Source organism: Spinacia oleracea, chromosome 3, assembly GCF_020520425.1.
Source record: "Spinacia oleracea cultivar Varoflay chromosome 3, BTI_SOV_V1, whole genome shotgun sequence".
NCBI classification, from domain to species: Eukaryota; Viridiplantae; Streptophyta; class Magnoliopsida; order Caryophyllales; family Amaranthaceae; genus Spinacia; species Spinacia oleracea.
Window position 1 is genome coordinate 6,151,435 of NC_079489.1, and position 23,612 is coordinate 6,175,046.

A 23,612-nucleotide genomic window follows, 5' to 3' on the forward strand; every position below is an offset into this window, starting at 1 on the left:
AAAGCTACATCTCAAGTGCCCTGAACTTGATACTGTTGTTATACATCTAAAGGGTCGAGGGAATATGTAGCCAAATCACATTCTAGATATTGTTCCGGTTTCTTTTCATTTGATATTCACCACAGTTGAGATGGGCCGTAATTCTTTATGCTTGAGGCGACCAGAAACTCTCCATTAGTCTCCATCTTGGGATTTCAGGCTGCAGTTAGACATCATAAGAGCACAGAAATAAGAAATGATGTGAAAGGAACCATGACGTTAAAGAAACCATGATGAGAAAAATAAAAGCGTCTCCCTCGATGCCTAATTATGTAACACCCCGACAATTCTCTCTTTTCTAAAATAACCTTTTAATATAAACGTAGAGAATTATCAAGGCATTATCGCCCGTGTGAAAACGTAACGGCTTATTCAGAATTTTGCAGCGGAAAACATAAAACTAACTTTAGGTTTATAAATAATCGATTACAGGTTTAGTCCCAAAAATCAACCAACGAAAATAAGGAAATATAAATAGTATGACAAGTTTAAAGTCCAATTAAGCAAACCCAAGTCAACTTAGCAAATCAAAACTAAATACAAGCTCTCTATTCCCGATCCCAATGATGCAACATCTTCAAACCTGTAGATGGACAATGCTTATTGATCCTTAGAGACTGCTCACCAAAGATTGGGTCATCACAGGATCAATAAGGCATAGCCATGATCAACATGCACAAGCAAAAGCACGTAATCAGCAAAGCTGAGTACTACATACTAAATCAATAATAATCCTAACATGATTCTATTAAACGAGCAACCCTAACATGATACTAATGAACACAAACAAGGGCAGATAAAACATGATAGTTTGACGACCATACTTGACCAGACTAGACTAGGCTAGACTTTTAGCAATAATATTATTTTAGTTGAAATAGACAATGGACCGAGTTGACCATCCAGAAGACCAGAAGTCTTCACTAAGGAAGACGAGGTACGGGCGCGACTCCGTAACCTCAGTGACCTGCGATATCGAGGAACGTTTAAATAAAAATAGGACACGGTGATCAATCCGGTCCCAGAAAAGGCCATGGGCTACCACCATGAACCCCAACTCCTGTTTGTCCGTCACTTCAGACGTGCACAGTCTAAAGCTATTGCTATTCAGTTTCACTTTACATGATTTACAAATTGAGATTCCGTTATGACTCAACCATTACATAAGACAGACAATTCACATTTGTTCACAACTATTTTTATCTTGGAATTAAGTAAGTGATCATAAAAGCATCAATCAAGACTCATTCCAACTTAACCAACCTTTCCTTTAACCATGAGCAACCCTGTATATGGGCATAGAGTTTCAACTTACTAAACAAGGTCCTCCGCCCTTATAAAGTAGTGAAAAGATAGAAAGGGAACAACAACCAATTGATCCAACCCAATCATATAGAATAATCTAGTGTTCCCAACCAACATATTTGTATCAAACATCCATACTAACATGTTACAGTTCTTATAGTGCAAAATAAGTTCAATAAGTTTGTCCAACAGTATTAAACATGCACATTCCATATAACCAAGTTTGTCTATAATATCAACATCACCAAGTTCAACAATAATATCAACATGATTTCAACAATTAGCACACATTCCAAGCACGCAGGTATGTACGTACCTTGTGTAAACAAACTGCAAGACCACTTTAATAATTCAAAAGTCGCCTACGGAGAATTCTCCACCTAACAACAACCAATATAGACTCATATCAATTCATATTGAATTTTCAACAACATTAGGGAGCTTCAAACCCTTCCTAAACATAATTAGAACATTTTTCAATATCGAAACTTGAATATTTGGTTTCCTAGCATCATAATTATTATATTAATTATTGAAATTCGTTGAAAACTTTCAAAGCATCATACTTTAAATTTACAGCAATCTAAAATAATTAAAAGCTTACTCAAAATATATTCGACATCTTTAAAATCATAAAAATAATAACTTTAATAATATATAATCTTTCTATTATGATTTAAAGCCTTTAAAACCTCAAAAGTCACACTTTACTACTTAAAAGCACTAATTTAACCAATATAATATAATCTGAAAATTAGTAACTTTATTATATAATTCGTATAATCTGAAATCTATAATTTAAATCATAAAACTATAACTTTAATTCAAGAAAATATAATTCGAATTAATAAAACATGATTAAACCCTAACTTATATTTTAATCAAAAACTGAAAATTAATTCGTTTATAATCTCAACCCAAATCTGAAAATCATGTTCAAACCATAAAAATTATAAATTTAATATCAAGAACATAATTTAAATTAACAACTATATTTAATTAAAATAATTAGTTACTTAGGGTTTAAGAAATAACCAAGAATTAAAGAGGAGAGAGGAGGCTGGCCGGCGGAGCACAGGCGGCGCGGCACAGGGCGGTGGTCGCGGGGAACGGGCGACGCGGCTGGAGCCTGGTGGTGGTGACTACGGTGGTCGCACTTAGTCGTGCTTGGCTGCTGTCGTGAAAATGAAGAAACAAGAAAGAGGATGATGGAAAACGTTGGTTGGCGAGTTGGGCGGTGCAGCAACAGTGCACGGTGGCTGTGATGGTGCGGCGCAACCAGTTGCGCAGTGGTGGTGGCGGCAGAGAGCAACAAAAACAACCAAGAGGATAAGAATAAGAACGAAGGAGAAGCAAGAACAATGAAGCAAGAGATGGAGGAGTTACCGGCGTTTGAAGCTGCGGTGAGGGACAACGGTGGTCTCCGACGACTGGTCCGGCGGCGTGGCGGAAGCAACAATGAGGTTGAGGGTTGAGGGTCCTGGTTCACGTGAAAGTGAAGGAGAATGGAAGGGTTTTGGGTTTTGGGTTTTCACGTGAAATAGAAAGAGGAGGGAGTAAAGAATTTGAGTTTTTGTTATTTGGGATTTATCATTTTGGGCTAGAACTAGGATTGAGTTTAAGTGTTTGAATCCAAAACCCATTAGGATTGTTTTCCAAATTCAAACGGTTTTGTAATTCGATTTCTTTTCAACAAAAAGTTCTAAAATAATTTTAATTTCATAAATCGTTGAAATATTTAAAACGTATAAAAATAAATATTCGTTACTTAAATATTTATTTCAAAATTCGTAAATTCTATTTTAATATAATTACTTATACGTTAAAATATATTAATAAAATGTATAAAATTACGGGGGATTACAAATTAAAAGAGTATTCTGGGTGGTCGATTTGCTTTAGAGAGCTTGGGGAGTAGGCGATGGCCTTGTAAACCATTCTGGCTGCTGCTGAGCCCTTTTCTGGGTATCCCATGTACTTTCCACCCACCTTGATGTTAGATGAGTCCTTGACATGGGAGGAAGTGCTCGGTTAGGTCTAGCAACCTCTTCACTAGGGTGCATATTCAGTCGTCGCCTAGTTCTTCTTTCTTCACGGCGGTCATTTGCCAGACCTTGCTCCTTCTCGTTGAAGAGGAAGTTTTGCATGATGGTTATGGTCGCGGTGAGCTCTTCCCGAGTAGGGACTGGAGGCCTTGCGGTCACGGCGGTCGTAGCCCTACTCGGTTGTGACCTCGCCTCTGACCGTGGTTGCACCTCCGCTTCGGATTCTGAATCCGTGTGAACGATGACATCGTTATGAACGTTGTTGTTATTGTCGTTGTCCATTTTTGGAGAAAAAATGGTTGATTTTTCAAAGCTTTGAAGTGTTCTTCCCCACAAAAGGCGCCGAATTGTTCCGGTGTTGAAACAATGGGATTCGTATGAAGGCCTTTTTCGTTGATGTGGAAGATCTTGCTTGCCCGGTTGAGTTGTGTCCGAATTTACCTGCACAATGACAATGTCACTAGCCTCGGGGGTGTTTCCGAGGAAAGCCCCTCCGATGCCTAAGTAAGAACAATGCTCGGATTCTAGAGAGAGTTCTCTAGAGAGTAGTCTTAAGGCAATAAATTGGACGTACCTTGAGGTGTGAGTATTGACGGCTTATTTATAGTGTTTGTGTAGTAAATGTTCTCATAGGTCATTTATTATAGTTGGGCCTTGGGCCTTGGGCCTTGTTGGTGGCTGACAAGCCAAGTAGGGTTAGAGTGGGTTTGATGTTGTTGTATGGAGCCATTGGGCTTTGGACTGCTAGCCCAATTGATGTCCAATTGAGAGCCCAAACACATACAATTATGAGATTTATAAGAAAGGAAAAAAAAAGGTTGTAGAACTTAAAAAATATATAATGGATTGGTGAAAGCAATTGTTGTTCCGGTAGTGTCCGAAATTGCAACCAGCCAACCATAATAGGAGCTCACGAGCTACAAGCATATACGAAGTATAATTTAATATGCTTTTACTAGTTCATTAAAGAACACCTTAAGGTATCAATTGTATGTTGGTTCAGTGGTGATTGAGGCTGAATTTGGTAGGGATGACCCCGTGTTCGATCCCCCCAACAACAATTGGGAGGAGACTAGAACCTATTCCCTCAGAACTCGCCCCGAATTCGAATTAGCCCTAAGGTGAACCGGGTGGTACACCAAAAAAAACAACACCTTAACGTCCAAGATAGATCATATACGAAGTATGGAGTAGTTATTTTCGTGCCAAATATGGGCTCAATATTGAGTTATTTGCTTCAACATCAACCTGCCAGAGAGCCATTACAAAAGCCATCAACCTAGAAGGCTAGAAGCCAGCCTATATGATCATGAAGAAACACATGTAAGAGGACTCGAAGCCATATTGACTTTGGGCCGAATGGGCCGATAGAGCCCAATATCGTAGACTGGCATGATGTTGGCCAAAGTGCCACTCACTTGGTGGGCCTCCACTTCAAATCTTTATCAAACAACGCAAATGGCGTGCACCATGCTTAGGCTCTGTTATGTTCGACTTCTTTTGACTTATTTCAGATAAATAAGTTCAAATAAGTTCAGTTAAGTTCAGATAATATAAGTTTAACAAAAATAAGTTTTTTCCAGACAATTTCACATACAAATAAGTTTGTTTCATACAAAATAAGTTTTTTGAGATAAAATAAGTTTAGATAACATAAATTCAGTCAAAATAAGTCCAATAGAACGGAACCTTAGTATGCAGAACATGCACTGAGCACCACGATAGATGTGGAGAAGTATTTCAATGTGGGATACAAATACTCAATAGCACATTTTATTTTATTTGGGATTAAACTATATTTTCTATTATACTTTATAATTCAAGCTAATATTGGTGCTTTAATACCAATATTGGTGCTTTAATACCAATATTTATCCTTAATTGATTAGAAGTATTTCTATTATACTTTATAATTCAAGCTTTTCTTAACCAATGATATGAAGGTGAACATGAACCATTGTCCATTGGATGTGTATATCATCAAACATCGGCACATAGTTTCTAAAATAACCAAACCCCGAAGTCCAAACAGCAATTAAAAACAATTCAAATGGTACAAAAAATTATACTATAATATGAAAATGGTGCAATCTAATAGGGAGGAGGAGAGTTCAGTCAACTTATAAGTCCAACGAAGGTTCCACACATAAACCAATACACTATGGGGTTGTTTGGTTGACATCTAAACAAATTGGAAGTAGAACTTCCTGGGAATTTAAAGATTGATTAGTTGTTTGGTTGACATAAAAAAGTAAAAATTGAGGAAGTTGAAATCCATGAGAAGTTTGAGATCCTACAAAACATGGGAAGTAAATTACCTAGTCTCCCCTTGGTCAATCAGAGTTCATGGAAACTTCCAAGTTGTCAACCAAACAAGTTTAAGAATTCCCAAGAATTTAATAAAGGAACTTATTTCCCTTGAATTACAACTTCCTATTGGACTTAAATTCCCATGTCAACCAAACAAACCCTATAAATGAGAGTAACTACTCCAGCTTATAAGTCAATATTTTCTCTCCACTTTCTTTAATATAGGACAACACAAATGCATATACCTTTGGGTTTCAACAAATAGCCATAATTTTATCACTTACCCTATCTCATTAATCTCTATTCTACAAGGGAACACCTAAATTGCATAACAGGACAAGAAATTGCTAATAAATCAACTTGGCCAATTATTGAAAAGGGAAAGCTAATTTCTAGGTAGGTTTTAATATGAATTGATGTATGAATAGAAGGTAATGTGTGGTGTTGTTGTATATTGTGGTGGGTAGATTATTACATGGGGTTTATAAGTTCCTTATTACGTGGGAGCTGCCAGTCCAAGGAGCCCTCTAAACTAACACCCAAAATACCCAACAAACTACTAACTCTCTTCTCTTGTACATCATCAAACTTTCCAAAATCGATCACTTTCAATCGTGAACACTTTGCTCAACTACTCCGTATCAAACATTACTATATTGTCACATACCGACGTTGGTTCCTCCCATCCCTGTCCTAGATCAACAATTTCGACTTTTGTGAGGGGCGTTTTTGTCATTTTTCTTGAACATGATTAGGCTGTAACTCTACTGGGGGCTCTGATACCGTATTAGATGGTGTAAACTGTGTATTGCATTGATCAATATTTATATGTGTTTCAATTGATCACAATGAATGAGTTGAATTATAATTATACAAAATAAATCATAAGCACAATACTTTGTGCTAGCTAGCCCCGTTTCATAGTGTTCTTAAAATTGTTTGTTTTTTCACTATTTACAAACTCTACTTTGACTAGCGTTTGTAGTTTATATATACGTAGGGAAAAATATAGTCAGGTGAGGTCTTATTAAATTCATCTCAAATGTATTTGTGAAATATCAACTTTTATAGTTTTTACAAATACACAATTACAGATATAAATACCTTAAGTTTCACATTGACAAATGTACAAAAGTGAAATGTTAAGAACATTTGAAGAAATAGGTATTATGTTGCAAGCTACATGTTACGTACTTGTGTAGTATGTATTACTCCCTCTGTTCCTAAATGTTCTTCCTATTTCACTTTGCCACATTTTCCAATGCATATTTTACATCGTTAATATTTTTAATTACGTATTATTAAAAATTATAAAATTTTCATATTATTAAAGTATTTATTGATACGAATCAAACAAGACCATCACATGACTATATTTTTATGAGTAATTCAAAAGGTTCCCTTCAATAATGAATAGTGCTAAGATTCCAAATGGGAAAAAAAATTAAGGAACGGAGGGAGTACTACATACTAGACTTTTGTGAGGGACGGTCTTGTCATTTCACCTGAACTCCGCGATAAATTGCAAATTTGCAAGGTACATGAATATCTATAAATAGTAACTCAACTTCTCATCAACACACAAAACCACATATTTCTATTAGATATTCTCATATTCCTGATGAAATCCAAAATGTCATCCAATGGCCTCTGTGTAATGTTTCTTGCTCAAATGAGTATTCCAAAATTATGTTTACAATTTTTAATGATGTACCAAAAAAAGTGTTATTTTTAGATCAATTTTGAATTATTTTTTTGGTCTTTAAAAAATGTTTTCTTGTTCATTTCATCATATGATAAAAACAGAAAAAATTGTTGATAATTTTTTGGATGCTCATTTGAGTAAGCAATTTTATGGCAAGAGGCTAACAACTCCACAATTGATCTACTCCGTACGGTATATCGCAGGTGATTGATCATAAACTGTTTTTTTAACATTTCAATTCTTTAGAAAACATGCATGTTATATAGTTATGATCAATTGATCATAACATGATTTCTTATTCTAGTGATGATTACTTTTAAAATCGATAAAATAAATTCCATCGTTAAAGCTTGTTTTGTGTTGTATTACTTTTGTGAACTCGTTTTAAATTCATGCATAATGAATTTAGGTCAAATTGCACCTAAAAAAATCGACAATTTTTTTTACCACCTAAAAATAAATAAATTAAAACTTGGATTTTACCACCTAAAAAAATTAAAACTTGTTTTTTACCACCTGAAAATAGTAAAAAAAAAAAATGAAATCATTATGTGGGGCTTACTAATTAAATTTCCCTCCAATTTTATACTCTTCCTCTGCGATTTTCTTTAACTTTTTCACCCTAATCTCTTCATTTTCATTGAATTTTGTTAATTTTGTGAATTAATGAGAGAAAAAAATCATGTGAATTCATAAAAAAAATGAAGTAGGAAAAGAGAATGGAGCTAAATACATGAAATCGTGTAAGAAGAGAAATATTAGATATATATCCGTCATTTTGACCCTCCACATAACGGTTTTATCTATTTTTTTCATTTTTAGGTGGTAAAAAACAAGTTTTAAAATTTTGTTAGGTGGTAAAATATAAGTTTTAGTTTTTTAGGTGGTAAAAAAAATAATTTTTTTGATTCTTTTAGGAGGTAAAAAACAATTTGTCCATGAATTTATGTAAAATAATACGGAGTAATAGTTAATTGTTAAGTTTAACCTTGTCAAATTTGGTCATTAGTATTCATTGACTACAAGATTGGACTAGATTAATAAAATGACGCTCTTATGAAAATTATTATTTATGGTCTGAATTCTAAATTAAATACTTTATGATTTTTATTTTGAGACGAAATTTATGTAATGTGTTGGACTAGTAAAATGGGTATGAATTAATGAGAGCATGAGAGTTGTGATTTTGTGAGTAAGGAATGAATGTTGTGTCCACGAAACAAAAAGGGATAAAATACACGGAAATAAAGAATGGAAAAAATAGAAACAAAAACATGTGCATCTTAGTATTCCTTGACTACAAGATTGTACTAGATTAACAAAATGACGCTCTTGTGAAAATGTACATTTATGGTCTAAATTTTAAATTAAATACTGTATGCTTTTTATTTGAGACGAAAATAATATAATGTTTTGGACTAGCAAATGGGTATGACCAATGAGAGCATGAGACTAGTGATTTTGTGAGTAAGGAATACCGTGTCCACGAAACAAAAGGGACAAAATACATGGAAAAAAGAAGGGAAAAAAGAAGGGAAAAAAATTGAAACAATAAATGTGCGCATCCGGGGAATCGAACCCCGGTCAGTACCGTGGGAGGGTACTATGATACCACTACACTAGATGCGCTTGTTGAAGGAAGAGGACTATTTAATTTAATTGTTTACAAACTTTGAATAACATAATTCCATACAAATGTTCCATGATGCACCAAAAATCCTCACCACTCAAACTATTCATTGGGTCTGACCGTCTGAGTCCATGCATGAAATGGTACATTCGATCGTTAATATTTCGTACATAGTGTATGGGGGCGTTCCAACTTTTTATCAGGGGAAGCACAACGATCTCAATTCTCAAATAGTTGTACTTACTTTAAGGGGCTAGTTGTACGAGATATCTATCAGCAGGTCGAGAGGAACCTTTGCAAAATAGAACAAGGGGGAAATTGACCACAACATCCCAGTCAGCCGACAGGTGATCAGCCCAACAAACGGTGGTCCTGTTGCAATAGCTTGACCAGGCCGTCAAATAAGGGTCATCGGGTCACTATCCTACGTTTCTTTCTCATAGCCTCCATACATCAATAGGGTACCCTGTTAAAATTTCAGGAACCGAAACCGATTGCAACAGGTTCCTTAAAATGAGAACTGAAATCGGAACCTATTGCAATAGGTTCCTGAAAATGGGAACTGAAATCGAAACCTATTGCAACAGGTTCCCGAAAATGAGAACTGGGGTTGCAACCGGTTCTGATTCAGGGTACCCTGTCATTTTAAAATTTTAAATAAAATTTTGATATTTTATTGAAAACTATCTAGTTGATTGTTTATAGTTTGGGCTTAAGTTATAATTCTATATTTATATTTTTCAAAAATTTACTTGGATTGTTTAATATTTTGGGCATATGAAGCATTTTTATATGGCTCGGTTTCTTATTTTGGGTACTCTATGTTAGAATTAGTGTGTACAGCCGTACAGGGTATCCAACAGAGTACCCGTTCCATAAAATTGAGAACCGGAATCGGAACCTGTTTCTACAGTTTTCCAAATTTGTTAGCCGGAACTGCAACGGAACCTACACAACAAGTCCCGATTCCAATTAAGGGTACCCGACATTTTGCTCACCCCTATTACGCTATAAATGTACCTCATTTATTAAGAAAGGTATGTAATCTCAATCATTACACTAAGCACTTATTTGATGATACCTTTTTAATCTCTGACTTAAGCATCACAGAAGGATCATCAAATCACCCCGGAGGGAAGCTTAACATTCATACCTCTGCATAATCTTACCAGCATACGCGATACAAGATTAAGAAATGGAGATAATGATACTGATACAACAATCAGGGTTGAATAACAGATACATCTGTAAATGTCTGTATGATAACTGGTAGTTATAATTTGGATAAAATGATAGGTACAATCGTACCAAATAACATAACCCGTGCTAAAAACACTAGCAACCACCAAAATGGTGCACATTTTGTTCAAAGAATGACAGTATAAGAATTAAGAAATGGAGATTAATGTGAACTTCTTCATTTTATCAGAGATAAGTGCATCACTATTATACAGAACAAATCATCATAAACTGTCAATTACAAAATATACATTCGAGTATATGAATTACCTCTAAAACATACTTGTTTTCTTCACACAAAATTGTTGAAAAGAGAACGGGGTAGAGACTCTCGGGAGAGAGAGCATAGGTAGGAGGACATTAGCTTCATCGACACCCAAGTACATCTCTTCCTTCCTCACTGATAGATTTATTAAGACAGATCTTTTGAAGATCAACATAACCAATAATGGTGTCCTCAAATATGACACCGTCTAGTTTAGCCTCCTCGAAAGTGGACCCTGATAATACGGTATTCTTAAACACAGCTCCTTCTAGATCGGACTTGCCAAAATTAACGCGATCTATGACTGCATTTGTGAAGTCAGTACCTGCATATAAATCACCCTTGATCAGCCAAAAAAAAAACATTTTACATAACATTCTACACCACCAGCATTTGATTAATCAACAAATACTCCCTCTGTCCCTAAAACAAGTTAACATCATCCGATGTCCGTCAAAGAAGTCAGTATTCCTCCGTTTTTTTTTTACTTGCACCATTTAGGTTGGGCACACACATTAACAAAGAAAGTAAATATCAAGAATGCCCATCTGATAACAAACAAATTAAGTAGAAAAGGTTAGGTATTAATGGTAAATATAAAACATGTATAAGGGTAAAATTGGTATTTGGTGTGTGAACACACCACAAAGCATGTGAATGCATACCATAAAACGAAATTGTGCAAATAATACGCAACTTCCAAAACAGGAAAATAGTGCAAGTATAAAAAAAAAACAGAGGAAATAGTTATTTTCAGACCCATGATCTATTTCCCTCTCCCTACTTTGTCACTCTTTTGAATCTCGGAGCAAAAGTAGATGTTAACTAGTTCTAGGGACGAAGGAAGTGGTTCGCTGCAAGATGACTTCAGAAATTAAGTACTCCCTCCTTCCCAAAATTATAGTCATGTTTGACTAAAAGCACGGGTTTTAAGAAAAGTGGAATATAGTGTATGGGAAAGTGGGAAAGTATGTGGGAAAGTGTATGAGAAAGTGGGAAAAGTAATGTCCAAATAATGAAACAGGACTATAATTTTGGGACACCCGAAATAAAACATGACTATAATTTTGGGACGGATGGAGTATATCTGATCAGTGATCACAATAAGGGAAGGAGTATTATACCCTTGAAACTAGCTCCAACAGCATAAGCCTTGGACATGACAACTTCGGTCATGTCAGCACCATCAAACTTAGCATCTGACATGAGAGCAGCTGTAAGAGACTTCCCCTTGAGCTTAGACTTTTCATTTGTATAGTCACAAAAGCGGAGATCTAAGGGCTTGTCATATACACCATTTGCTTGACCAATTGTGTTACCAACGAATGCACGCTCACAACGGTCGGGATCGTTCGAAAGTGGAGGAAGTCTCTGCCAGGAAGAATCATGTAGTGGTTAGAAATAGGTCGAGAAGATATACTAGCAGTATGTTAAATGTAAATATTATAAATTTTTATAAGAAGTGTGCTTATTTTGAGAGGCCAAGCAGAAGAGCTGTTTGTTGAAGATTTAAAAAGGGAATTAATATGCATGAAATTCAGAAGTTAGTTTAGAGAATTAGTGTGTTCACCCACTATACTAGAAGAGACCAGCTACGTGAAGTTCTAAGGCAAGGAAGCCGCTATTTGATTTAAACGGGAATAAAAACAAGTATGGTTATCAAGAATTAAAGTACAACGGAGCCTCTAATCTGATTTTTTTAATGAAATTTTGAGTACTGCCAAATTGACGAGAGATAGCTATATAGTAGAGCTTAAGAAAATAAGCTAAAAAATCAATATAACAGCTTGAACTTGTTCAAGATCACCTAGTAGGTGAGCACTCAGCAGCTATGTAGTCTAGACTGTAGAATTAAAGAACACAGAGGAAGCATATCGTTTTGAGCCCTTAGGGAATGGAGATGTAGACAGAGTCAAAACTCAAATGTGAACAATGATAAGTCACATTTGAAGCTGATTTGGTTTTCATCACGACAATCATGAAACTTGAGATTTCTTAGCACAAGATAGTCACCTATTTGGTTAGCAGATCATCATGAAATGCATTTTTTTTTTCAACTAGTAAAGTTTAAGAAAATGTGGATCAATTCACTTGGATAATCTGATGTAGTAGATGTATCTACAAAACTTTGAAGCATGCGAACATATTACGAAATTCTAAATTGTTTTAGAAGGATCTGCAATTGAACTGTAACAACGGCAAATTCCTGACCTGGTTAGCAGCTATTACAGGCGAGGCAGCTGTGACTGCCAACGTGGCCAGGAGGCCAAATGCAACATTCCTAAGTTCTTTGAATTGAGACGAGTTTTCTTTCTCCAATCCATTCCCAACAGCTACAAAATGACAATATTTATCAGTTCAACTTAAACATCAGAGTTAGTCCAGGATGAAGAACAAGAAAAATACAATCTCCTGCCTTGGTTAAGGTAATCAAGGAGGATTAAACGTAACAAACAACTTTACTCTAATATGAAAGAGAAGTTTTACTCAAGTGATCTTTGCTTGGTTGCGCGCACTAGGGTAAGATGCATCATGTATGTATGCAATGATTGTTTGTTACTTCATACTCTCCCCGCTTCAACATAATTGTCCCATGTTCCCTAACTCGTCATAATTAAGAATTTAAACATGAATTTGCAATAGGGAAACAAAAGCCCTCTGTCATTATGGTGCTTCTCCCACCTCACTCATTACTTCATTAGTCATTGAGAGAATGTGACCATTTTTTCCCGGACACCCTTAATTTATCAATTATCACTACTCACAAGCAATTTATTCAACCGCTTAATTTAAGTCCATCAAAATTCAAAAGTCTAAAATTAATGATCTTTTTTACTGTTGGAATATGAGATTAATTAGGTATTACCTGTGCAAGACTACCTTGTGAGTTGTGAGTTGTGACGCCCCATTTTAGAAACAACAACACCCTTGTTCTAGAAATAATGAACTACAGATAAATGGTTTATGATTGTTAAATACGGGCCTGGGCCGCACCCGTCACCAAGAGAGAGAGTCCACTTAACAAGACCGTAGGAGGTTCCACCTTAAAACCATATGGCAATAAGGGGAGTAGCCCCTTATCCTTATTAATTTGGGAAGGCTTTCTTCAACACTCCCCCTCACGTGTGAGGTCCACTTTTTAGTTCGGTCACATGTGATGTTTCGTGGGCCAGAGTGCGTTTCTCGACACTCCCCCTCACACGTGCCATTTTAATTTGGCCCAGAATATTAACGGTCCAAGGTCCAAGTTGTGGGCCCGGCTATGATACCATGTTAAATACGGGCCTGGGCCGCACCCGTCACCAAGAGAGAGAGTCCACTTAACAAGACCGTAGGAGGTTCCACCTTAAAACCATATGGCAATAAGGGGAGTAGCCCCTTATCCTTATTAAGTGATTAACTCTCTCATCTCTTCTCAATGTGGACACTCACATGTGTTCTTTGGGAAGGCTTTCTTCAACAATGATCAATCAAAAAAACAAGTACAGAAAATAGCAATTTGTAATGACAAATGTCACAAATTAAACCATCTGTAAGAACTAAGAAATCAGTGATGGGTATTGTTACCCGCAAACCAAATGAACACACCACAAGTCATTACTAATTGAATTGGCCTCTATAGAAGCTGTTCTTGAATGCTAATTCAATTGCAAATGAGCTAAAGATGAGAATTTCAAGTTCAATTAAAGCAACAAAACAACAGCATTATCAACAATAATTTAGATTTCCATTGAAATTTCTAGTTAATGATAAACAAGAGTGAGTGAGAGAGAAAGAGTGTGTACCAGAGCAGTTGATTGGGAAAGATAACTGAAGTTTTCGAGCAGAAAAAAGATGGCATTTAACAGAGGAATTTTTCAAGGAGATGCCATTTGGGTGAATGGAAATGCCAATACTCGCCATTTTGTCAAATTATGTTTATCATTTGCATTTCCTATCTTTTTCTCTCTCCCTTCTTCCTCCCTCCTTGGGCAGCTTATCTTCTTACGTGGCACTCAAACTTCTTTTCTTTTTCTTTTTTTTTTATTTATTACTCCGTATAAGAAGATCTTTTCCCCCTCAAACTTGATAATAAATGGAGAAGTGAAAAAAAAACCACTCCATATGAGTGTTTCTTCAATTTTGTTGAAAAAAAATATAATGTGATTTTTTATGACTTGTAAATCAGTGTAAACACTAATGAAAATATCTCTTTCTAGTCAAACAAGAAGAAAGTGTAACGTCTCTAAAAACTCGAATCGAGAGTAACGATAAATCAGCCTCTGATAGTGGTTAGTTTCCCAATCTCAACGACATTGATTTTTGTAATAACTTTACCATACAACAAAAAATATTATGACTACGTTTTTTAAAAAAAATAAAAACTTCATAGGCTATATTATTGTAAAAAAAATACTAAATTGCTCAAACTTACTAATATCTCTACTATCTCAAGATCGTCACTACACACATTTCAAAAGGATGATTCAGGTTGTCTGCCCGATTATCTTCTCTAATAGAGTAATTAAAAAAAATGACCAATAGGTTACTCCTCAAATGGGAACCTGAAATTTCGGTAATAACTCCAACTGTAATAGGAAAAGGACCAAGAAATCTCCATATAACCATTAAAACTTGCCCCCTAACCTGGGATACAACTCATGCTTCAAGATATGCTATATAGTTACTCAGATAACCAAGAAAACAGGACCAAACTCAGTTGACTTCAAAATTCACCAAATTACATTATGAGGGATTGACATTGACATTCATCAAATGGTAAATACTGAGAATTCAGAGTCAAACAAGAAGAGTTCTGCAACTTCTAAAGCTTTATTCTGCTATCGGTGTTGATCAATAAGCGAATTTTAAGCGAACATGAACAGCAGGGAAGAATCACAGAACCCGGCAAACCTTCAACAGCCCGAACAGAAATCTCATCCTCGGGATCCCTACACAGCTCATAACCCATTTCTTCCAACTCAGGCCAACTAATCACAAAGTAATCACCACATCGACATTGATAACAGAAATCCAAATCTTTCCTGTTATTATCCTCATCAACCATCATGTCTTCCAATGCAACATCATCTGCAACTAATTCATCACATCTCAAACTTCTTAACTTATCATCGTAGAGAGCACGTGATCGTGAATCACCAAGAGTTTCCCAAGCCTTTTGGACCTTCATGAATCTATCTTCTAAATTGACTTCACCTGAAGTTGGGATTTCAAATGATTTATGAACTTTATCAGGGTGGGACTGAAGTAGGGATAATCTATAGCTTTGCCGGATCTCATCAAAGCTTGCATCGTCTTTTACATGAAGGATATCATAGTACGTTTCCAAGGTGGATTGCGCATGAAGAGTCATAGAGGCAAATTCCTATGATACATAAGGCATTGTAGAACTTTATTAGCCAAAAAAGAGGTAAAAGGGGAAGGGTTGGATTTCAACAATCTGCAAGGCTTGGAAAAAAATCAGCAGTAAGTGTTTAGAACTTGGTAAAAAAGATACACAGAGGTGAGAAATGCCACAATGCCATGATGGATTGATGGCATCATTTGAAAGAACATGACAATAAGGTACCCAACAAGAAGGATCGGATTCTACGGGCATTGTAGTATTACAGTGTGTTTGGAAACCATGTTAATGTGGAAATGTGAAGAAAAGTAAAACTATGGAAACCTATAGAAAAGTAAATCTGAAAAAAAATGTGGAAATCTCTAAATTTTACATTTGTTTGGCTAATTATTATGGAATATTACATATTTTTCACTTGTTTATTTTTGTTTTCCACAGTTTTCCTCAGTTTTCCATCACTTTGAGGGGAAAAGTATGGAAAATAAAACAGGCAAAATATAACCAGTTAATTTCCACATATTTCCACACATTTCATTTTCCTCACTTTTCCATTAAAATTAGCAAACAAGCTAAAATTAAGAAAAACACTTATTTCCACAATTTTACCCATTTTTCCTCATTAAACTAAAGTTCTCAAACACACTTTCATGTTAGTTAAGAACCGTGCGTGCATGGATATTTTGAAATTAACCGACAAATACAACAAAGCATCCTAGTCGTCAATCCCCAAATGCAACATTTTCATGTTCAATGTTCAGTATAACTAACAAAACACAATTCCACTGAGCTCAATCATGAAAGCTGGACTCACCTAGTTGGCTAGGCTGGTAGCCTCCCTCCCCTGCCCCTGTCCAACCAACAACTTCAAGTTCCACAGGAAATGGATTGCTTGGAAAGTAGATCTTAACAAAACACCTATAACTGGTAACACCAAAAAACAAAGGAGATTAATGCAATACCATAATCATGTCTTCGACATTAAAGCTTGAGATTATCCACTGCCAACTCAACTCACTTTTTTAATTATTACACGTGTAATCTAATTGAGGATTGTATCAAACAAAATGGAAGAACCCCAATCATCTGTTTTTAGCCTTTTGTGCACAACAATAGCCAAGATGGATCACAAAAAACTTCAAATAACATGATAAAGCAGAGACAGAAGTAATTTACTGGAAGAAGCGTCTTTACATCGATTCTTGGGACTACCAAGTGTTAAAATCAAGATTAATACCACAGAGGGGGAAAAAATAAGTTCACTGAGTTAGCAAATGCTCCCTACTTTGAGCAATCATGCGAACTGTGTTAATCACCAAATGAAATTTGGAAACTTACAAGAACGATCATTATTCACTAGATAAATTATATTGCATATGCTCGCCCCTAATTGAACTCTAAAGTTCTTTCATCAATCTTCCTTTTCAAGCAACGCAGACTTCCGCAATGCAGAAATTCAGCTCTTTGAGAACATAAAAATAATAATAAAATCAAGCTCTAACTTGAACTTGCTTGCGTTTATCATTCTCAAGAACCACAGCAAGTCCTTCTCTTCCACCAACTTCCACACCTCTAGCACCATCACTATCCTGATAAGCAGGATTAGCTGTCAAAACCCGTGCCTCTGAATTCTTAGCAATCTCCAAAACCTCCGGCAATCCATTAATACACCCCTTTGACATACCCACGTCAATCCTAATCGCCTTGCCCTCACAAGCACCATTAATCCCTTTCCATTGAATGGTATGCCCCATGATCATCCTCTTCACTCCAGGAATCGTTGAAAGAACATGCTCAAGTGCTTCACAGTCACAACTCTCCGCTAGCTCATGCGAAAACTTCCTCAACCATACGACAGAGTTGCTACCTCTCCCAATATCTCTCCACAAATCTCCTCTGACCCCATTAATCCAATCTCTAACTTCCTTATTAATCCTCTCTAATCCATAATTCACATGGCTTGCTAACAAACCCCCGTGAACAAACACATTCTCTCCCATCACCAGAACTGTCACATTATTCGCAAAAAATCGGGTGCTCAATGGCCCATTTGGCTGTAATGCTGCGATTCTAGCCCTAAATCCTTCATGAAACTCCCTCCTAATACCTTTAAATTCAATGGGAACACCACAAAATGGATTACTCGGCAAATCCACAATTCCAGAACATAATGCTTTCATTGAATTACCAATATTGTACCAAAAGGCCCAATTTGAAAATTCTTTCAAAGAATCAGCCGTAATAAATCTGAAATCACGATCAATGTTCATTATCTCGTGATTCCCATTCATGGTGATGATCTTCCCACCAGATTTATCTGCTTGTCGTTTCAATCTCTCAAGAAAGTAAAGGATCTTTATTTCATCGCTTCCACGATCTAGGACATCACCGATTTGCACAACAGTAGAGGAGCCACCAGACCAATTTCCTGTGGCGTCAATCAGTCCAGCAAGGAGGAGAGATTGCTTGCATTTTTCAAAATCCCCATGAATATCACCAACAGCAATGAGGTGGTCCGGTGAAGGGTGGAAGGTGTGCAATGACGCATTGGGGTCAGGGTTTGAAGGGGGTGGAGGAAGAAAGAGGCCACTAACGGAGAAGTCAACAAAGGTGTCAACAAAGGAGGAAAAAAGGCTTTGGAGGTTTTTACAGGTTAACGCGTCACTATCCCCTGCCATTGTCGTTTTCTATGATGATTGATCTGAAAAAAAAGGGTAAATGATGAGGTTTAGGGTTTTCGTTTCGCAATCACATAAACTTATCATTAAGCATATCAATCTAAGCTTAAGTAATCACTACTTGCATCAAATTAAGGTTAACTAAACAAACTGGGAAAGTTGTGATGACAAGCAGTAAATGTATATTAAATATTTAGTCAAGAAAAGATTATAGTTGTGGCCCAACAATAACAAATTATTGTATAAGCTGATCAAAATTTAAAAGGTAGAAATTCCCTTATTTGGTAGATTTACACATATAACTGTATAAAAGAAACATCGATACTATTTTCTTTATTTCGGTGTGTAAACAGGATCATATGTGCAAATATATGATACAAGTGTGTTTACTTGTTGGATTTCTTTAGTTTTCCATAATAAGGCCCGTCCTTACAAAGAAAACCTGCCCATTAGGGTGTTCCATAGGTCACATTTTGAAGGAAGAACTATGGGACAACAATAAAAGACAGTTGGTAATAGGGAGCTATCCACAAACGCAGAAATATTTTCCCACACTCTTCTTCAACAAACCAAACATCTTTACATTTACACGTCACTGTGGCTTCCTCGAAGCATTGTGTTTTTATTGCCAAAAGGTGATCAACCAGCCACTTCTCTAATGTGAGCATGCTCAACCCATTCTTTGATCACCTATGAGAGTAATTTAGCTTTTGGCCTCCAACTTTAAGAGATCGAAATCATGTGGATTTGTAATTCTGAAGTAGTGTAGCGTAACTATAACACACGTTCATACATACATCTTTGAGGCTACAACCTCAACTTTGCCCACAATAATATAGTATCACACGTTCATACATACATCTTTGAGGCTACTACTAAATTCTTAACTCCTAAGAGTCATTCAGGCATATTTCGAAAGAACTCAAGCTTTTATACGGCGTAGCAACTAGCAATCACCCAGAACAAACAACCCACGTTAAGCATTATAAGCAATTCCCTCAACAACAAAATCTCTTAAAATCCAAAACTAAAACCAGCAAGTGGTTCTCCCCTAATACCCATTTAATAACAACTCTAATTTGTCATCTGATAAGTATAAAATTAAGGCAACTCAAAACTAGTCCTGTCCCTGAGCCATGGCAAGAGGGGCGTCCGCCTTCAGATCAGGAGAAAAGGCCCATTTTTCTATCCTAACATAAAAAGGTTATGAACAAAAGCCTGTGAAATTAGGCAAAATGGTTGAAGTGGTCCAATGGTACTGAGGCCTTGTTAATCATCAAACTTCTTAAGGCATCAGGGTTCCGACCTAACCTAATGGCTAATACACTATCTTCTCATGAACAAAACCACCACCACCTACATTCCCTCAAGCTCCATAATTCATTTTTCTTTTAAGTGCACAAATTCTTACAATCAAACTCATAGATTATACTACTATTTCAATCAAACTAAACATTATTATGCCTTAAATTATTGCTTTTTTTCTACTTTGCTCCCTCTTTGCGAAAAACAAATCAACCCCCTAATCATAATCAAAAACAGATTGAGAAACGGATACCATGATTTTCAAGTACAATTATGAACTGGGTATAGAGGAACTAGACACGACAACGCCAAAACAAAGCAAAAAAACGCAACAGAATATATTTAACAGCAACATTTCATCATTTGAAACATCATATCAGGCAAAATACATCTTCCCCACATGAGATTAAACACTTTTTGGATCTTTATAAATCCCAAAAAATCAACAAAATTCGAGTTCGTACCAAGAAGATGAAAACGTTGATTGACTTGATCGCTAGTGTGAATGTAATGGGCTTGAAGAAAGAAGAGAGAGAATGAAAGGAAGAAGACGAGTATTGAGTGTTAACAGTGGCGTTAGGTGGAGAAACACTTAAACAATTCAATTTTTCTTAGCATTACCCTAACTATAAACAATTCAATTGTATTACAATATTTGAAATAAATGAGAAATTTATAATGAACAAAGAAAAGGGAAATCGACGTACCTTATTTCTCCGGCGAATAGAGGGGCGAGGGATTCCCGTAGATGTGCTCCGGCGTCCTCTTTTATGCGGTTTTCCGGTGGGGTATTGTGATTTTTTGAAAAGAACTGGGAAGTAGAGGAGAGAGAGATATGGGGTAGGGTAGTTGACTACTCCGTAGTTGAGGGCAATCTAGGAATGTTTTTAAAAAATAAGGCAAGATGATTATGTTTAAAGTTGTAAACTCGTAGAGATGGCTAACGAGGCGGGTTGAGGTCAGAGATGTCGACACACGATTAGCACAAGGTGGATCGGATTGTGTGGTTTAAAGAGTCGAGACTCTTAATAACTAGTCGGATTTGGGTTCGGGCTCGACGGATGCTCGTTCATGTTCGTTTATTTAATATTAATAAATGAGTCGAGCTTGAACAACTTTTGAAACTCGATTAATAAACAAGCTTGAACAACTTTTGAAACTCGATTAATAAACAAGCTTGAACATGAACATATGGATGCTCGTTCATTTAAATTCATGAACAACTCGTTTTATTTAAGTTCATGAACAAACTTGTCTATTTATGTTCATAATCAAATTTGTCATAAATAATTGTTTTGTGATAAGCAAAAATTATATTTTGATTTTCAACCTCCAAAAAATATAACAGAATAAATTTTTTAAAAAAGTTGAATTTTAAATTGCTAAATTAGTGCACATTTAAATTTATGTTTTCAAACGTGTTAAACATTTAAGTACAAAGATCGTTTATAAAAAACTCGTTTAAGAAAAAATCTCGTTTATAAACTCGGCTCGATTAATAAACGAGACGTTCATGAGCCGTTCACAGACACGGAATCTCTTATACGAACCGAGATTGAACGAATTTTTCAGCTCGGTTGAAAGCTCGAGCTCGCATTAATTGAATGAACAAGAGCATGAACAAGGTAGTACTCGGCTCGGCTCGTTTGCACCCCTAATTATTTGTGGGTTGTGTCGGGACAATACGTGTTGGGTCGTGGGTCGTGATGAATTGTACGAGTTGAGTGGGCTCATTGGATTTGGTTGGCTTAGCTTGGTTTTGGGACTGATGTGAGTCTGGTGGGTTTGGACAATTAATGAAGCAGTGAAGTATAAACAAAATTACAAAGTTTCTATGAACGTAAATTAATTAATTTTTATATTATTACATACTTACATAAATATAGTTAATGTACATTCAAAAGTTTAAATTAAGATGGTGGGACAGGTGTGTCACATAGTCAGTTGGGTTGGGTTCGTGTGTTTGGTGTGTCGGACGGATTGTGTCATGGATCATAATTGGGTCCGATCCACGTGACTAGGGATGTCAGTGGGGCGGGTTTCGTGGGAGACCCGCCCCGCATCCGCCTCAAGTAGGCGGGGATGTAGGTAGGTTTGGCGGGTGATGGGGCGGGGATGGGTATAAAAGTCGTAACCGCCATGGGTGATGGGGCGGGTGTGGATTTTGTGTTGAACCCGGCCCATCCCCGCCCGCTCCGGCCCATCCCCACTCACCCCGCTTCATACCCGCCATGGGTGATGGGGTGAGTGTGGATTTATTTGCATGTCTAGGTGATAATATGAATTTGGGTGAGATTTTTAAGTTTCTTGATTGGATTATTTTGTTATGACGGGTATTTTTTCGATTATATATGTTACTTTAGCCATAAGGTATTTTTTTTTCTAAAGTTAACTTTCATTACTCCGTATATATGGCAAATGTTTGGTAAATAAGAAAAATTAGGCGGGTATTGGGGCGGGTATGGGGTGGGGATAAGAAGGGGATGGATACCCAGTTAGGTGGTGGGGCGGAGATAGATTTTAATTTATACCCGTTGGGGCTGGGATGGAGATGAATTTTGTACCCGTCATGGGGATGGGGCGGGGATGGGATGAAAATTTTAGGTGGAGATGGGGATGGAGGGACCTACATCCGCATCCGCCCCGCCCTATTGACATCCCTACACGTCACCCCCTGTGGAAGCATTTTGATATTTGGCATGATAGATATGGATAAGGATATGCCCTGTTTGGTTAATAGCGGATTGAAGAGCTTTTAGCGGATTAGAGCACTATTAGAGGTTTGACCACTTTAATCCGCTAATACACGTGTTTGGTTGTAAGCGGATTTGAATAGCGGTGATCCCAAAATTCTAATTTCAAAAAAGCTGCATATATGAGCGTTTACACTTAGAGGATTGTTGAATTGACACTAAAAGACAACTTTGCCCCCAACCTTTATATATTATGTTCCTCAGCCCTCGTCTATGATTTTTTCCTTCCATAAGCAGGATTTAAGCTGCAACTTTTTTTGGGGCAAATTACAAGTTGCAATTAATTAGACATACTACAATAAAAAGTCCAACAGAAGGTTGTAAAAACTTTTTTTTTAAAAAAAGAAAAAGAAAAATGCCCACCTAGCAGAAAATGAAAAATGCGAAATTAATTTAATGTGAATTAATTATCAGGGAGTGTAAAATTAATCTAGTTAATTAATAATTATTAGAGAGTGTTAAATTAGTTTAGTTTGTATTGACCACTTGTTTATTTGATGGTCGTTATTGGTTTAGTGGGTGGGGAAGGTATAGTTTGACAAAACTTAAGTAAACATTACTCCCTCCGTTCCTAAATAAGTGTCACATTTCCATTTTTGGCGTTCCCTTATAAGTGTCCCATTTCTATTTTTGAACATGTATTTTTTCCACTTTTCCATACACTTTTCACACTTTTTCATACACTTTTCCCACTTTTCTATAAATCATAATTACTTTTACTTACACATTCTACACTTTTCCTCTTTTCAATCCCACATACACTTTTATTTGTACTTTATTCAATTAAACAATTATATACTTTATCCTTTCCCCAAAAAAAACATTCTCAATCATTAACTCTTACACACTTTACAATTTTATTAATTACCGTGCCGGAGCCCAAATGTGACACTTATTTAGGAACGGAGGGAGTACAAAGTTTTTGTTTTTCGGTTAATGGCGTAAAATTAAAATTACAGAGTGCTCAAAATAAGTAGTACTCCGTACTTGTTAGTAC

General features: G+C 36.3%; 4 protein-coding genes, 1 long non-coding RNA gene and 1 other non-coding gene across 9 annotated transcripts; 1 reads left to right on the plus strand and 5 right to left on the minus strand.

Annotated features, from left to right (window-relative positions):
* Positions 1–430: 430 nt before the first annotated feature.
* On the minus strand, positions 431–2,805 carry LOC130470639 (uncharacterized). Its single transcript, XR_008931353.1, has 3 exons — positions 2,380–2,805; positions 1,661–1,724; positions 431–656 (listed from the first exon to the last, which is right to left on the minus strand). It is a non-coding gene; the product is annotated as an uncharacterized lncRNA (long non-coding RNA).
* Positions 2,806–7,386: 4,581 nt separating this feature from the next.
* LOC130469318 (uncharacterized) lies at positions 7,387–10,434 on the plus strand. Of its 3 annotated transcripts, none has more exons than XM_056838462.1 (3): positions 7,387–7,607; positions 9,863–10,071; positions 10,145–10,434. In XM_056838462.1, exons 1-3 carry the CDS (start codon positions 7,469–7,471, stop codon positions 10,268–10,270), a joined length of 474 nt encoding a protein of 157 aa, XP_056694440.1. In that variant the 5' UTR covers positions 7,387–7,468; the 3' UTR covers positions 10,271–10,434. The 3 variants fall into 3 exon arrangements, with proteins under 3 accessions (XP_056694440.1, XP_056694441.1, XP_056694442.1); XM_056838463.1 differs by having other exon boundaries at positions 10,148–10,434; XM_056838464.1 differs by having other exon boundaries at positions 9,869–10,071.
* TRNAG-CCC (transfer RNA glycine (anticodon CCC)) lies at positions 8,963–9,033 on the minus strand. Its single transcript has one exon. It is a non-coding gene; the product is annotated as a tRNA-Gly (tRNA).
* LOC110783149 (thylakoid lumenal 17.4 kDa protein, chloroplastic) lies at positions 10,423–14,517 on the minus strand. The gene is made up of 4 exons (XM_021987451.2): positions 14,324–14,517; positions 12,750–12,871; positions 11,663–11,909; positions 10,423–10,863 (listed from the first exon to the last, which is right to left on the minus strand). Exons 1-4 carry the CDS (start codon positions 14,439–14,441, stop codon positions 10,640–10,642), a joined length of 711 nt encoding a protein of 236 aa, XP_021843143.2. The 5' UTR covers positions 14,442–14,517; the 3' UTR covers positions 10,423–10,639.
* A 592-nt stretch (positions 14,518–15,109) lies between these two features.
* LOC110783151 (uncharacterized) lies at positions 15,110–20,520 on the minus strand. 2 transcript variants are annotated; one of them, XM_056838461.1, is made up of 3 exons: positions 20,327–20,520; positions 16,694–16,803; positions 15,110–15,903 (listed from the first exon to the last, which is right to left on the minus strand). In XM_056838461.1, the coding sequence occupies exon 3, from the start codon at positions 15,889–15,891 to the stop codon at positions 15,343–15,345; it is 549 nt and encodes a 182-aa protein (XP_056694439.1). In that variant the 5' UTR covers positions 15,892–15,903; positions 16,694–16,803; positions 20,327–20,520; the 3' UTR covers positions 15,110–15,342. The 2 variants fall into 2 exon arrangements, with proteins under 2 accessions (XP_056694439.1, XP_056694438.1); XM_056838460.1 differs by lacking the exon at positions 20,327–20,520 and adding an exon at positions 17,218–17,359.
* Positions 17,023–20,742, minus strand: LOC110783150 (shewanella-like protein phosphatase 2). The gene is made up of 2 exons (XM_056838459.1): positions 20,570–20,742; positions 17,023–18,580 (listed from the first exon to the last, which is right to left on the minus strand). Exon 2 carries the CDS (start codon positions 18,555–18,557, stop codon positions 17,370–17,372), a length of 1,188 nt encoding a protein of 395 aa, XP_056694437.1. The 5' UTR covers positions 18,558–18,580; positions 20,570–20,742; the 3' UTR covers positions 17,023–17,369.
* Positions 20,743–23,612: the final 2,870 nt, after the last annotated feature.

Excerpts from the sequence above, each read along its gene's own strand:
- LOC130469318 (XM_056838462.1), top strand. The coding sequence starts at position 7,469 with ATGTTTTCTTGTTCATTTCATCATATGATAAAAACAGAAAAAATTGTT. Across the intron at positions 7,608-9,862 it reads CTCCGTACGGTATATCGCAG|AATTAGTGTGTACAGCCGTA; the intron begins GTGATTGATCAT and ends ACTCTATGTTAG. Across the intron at positions 10,072-10,144 it reads TACCTCATTTATTAAGAAAG|AAGGATCATCAAATCACCCC; the intron begins GTATGTAATCTC and ends TAAGCATCACAG.
- LOC110783149 (XM_021987451.2), bottom strand. The coding sequence starts at position 14,441 with ATGGCGAGTATTGGCATTTCCATTCACCCAAATGGCATCTCCTTGAAA. Across the intron at positions 12,872-14,323 it reads TTTCCCAATCAACTGCTCTG|CTGTTGGGAATGGATTGGAG; the intron begins GTACACACTCTT and ends GTCATTTTGTAG. Across the intron at positions 10,864-11,662 it reads TGTTGGAGCTAGTTTCAAGG|GTACTGACTTCACAAATGCA; the intron begins GTATAATACTCC and ends ATTTATATGCAG.
- LOC110783151 (XM_056838461.1), bottom strand. The coding sequence starts at position 15,891 with ATGACTCTTCATGCGCAATCCACCTTGGAAACGTACTATGATATCCTT.
- LOC110783150 (XM_056838459.1), bottom strand. The coding sequence starts at position 18,557 with ATGGCAGGGGATAGTGACGCGTTAACCTGTAAAAACCTCCAAAGCCTT.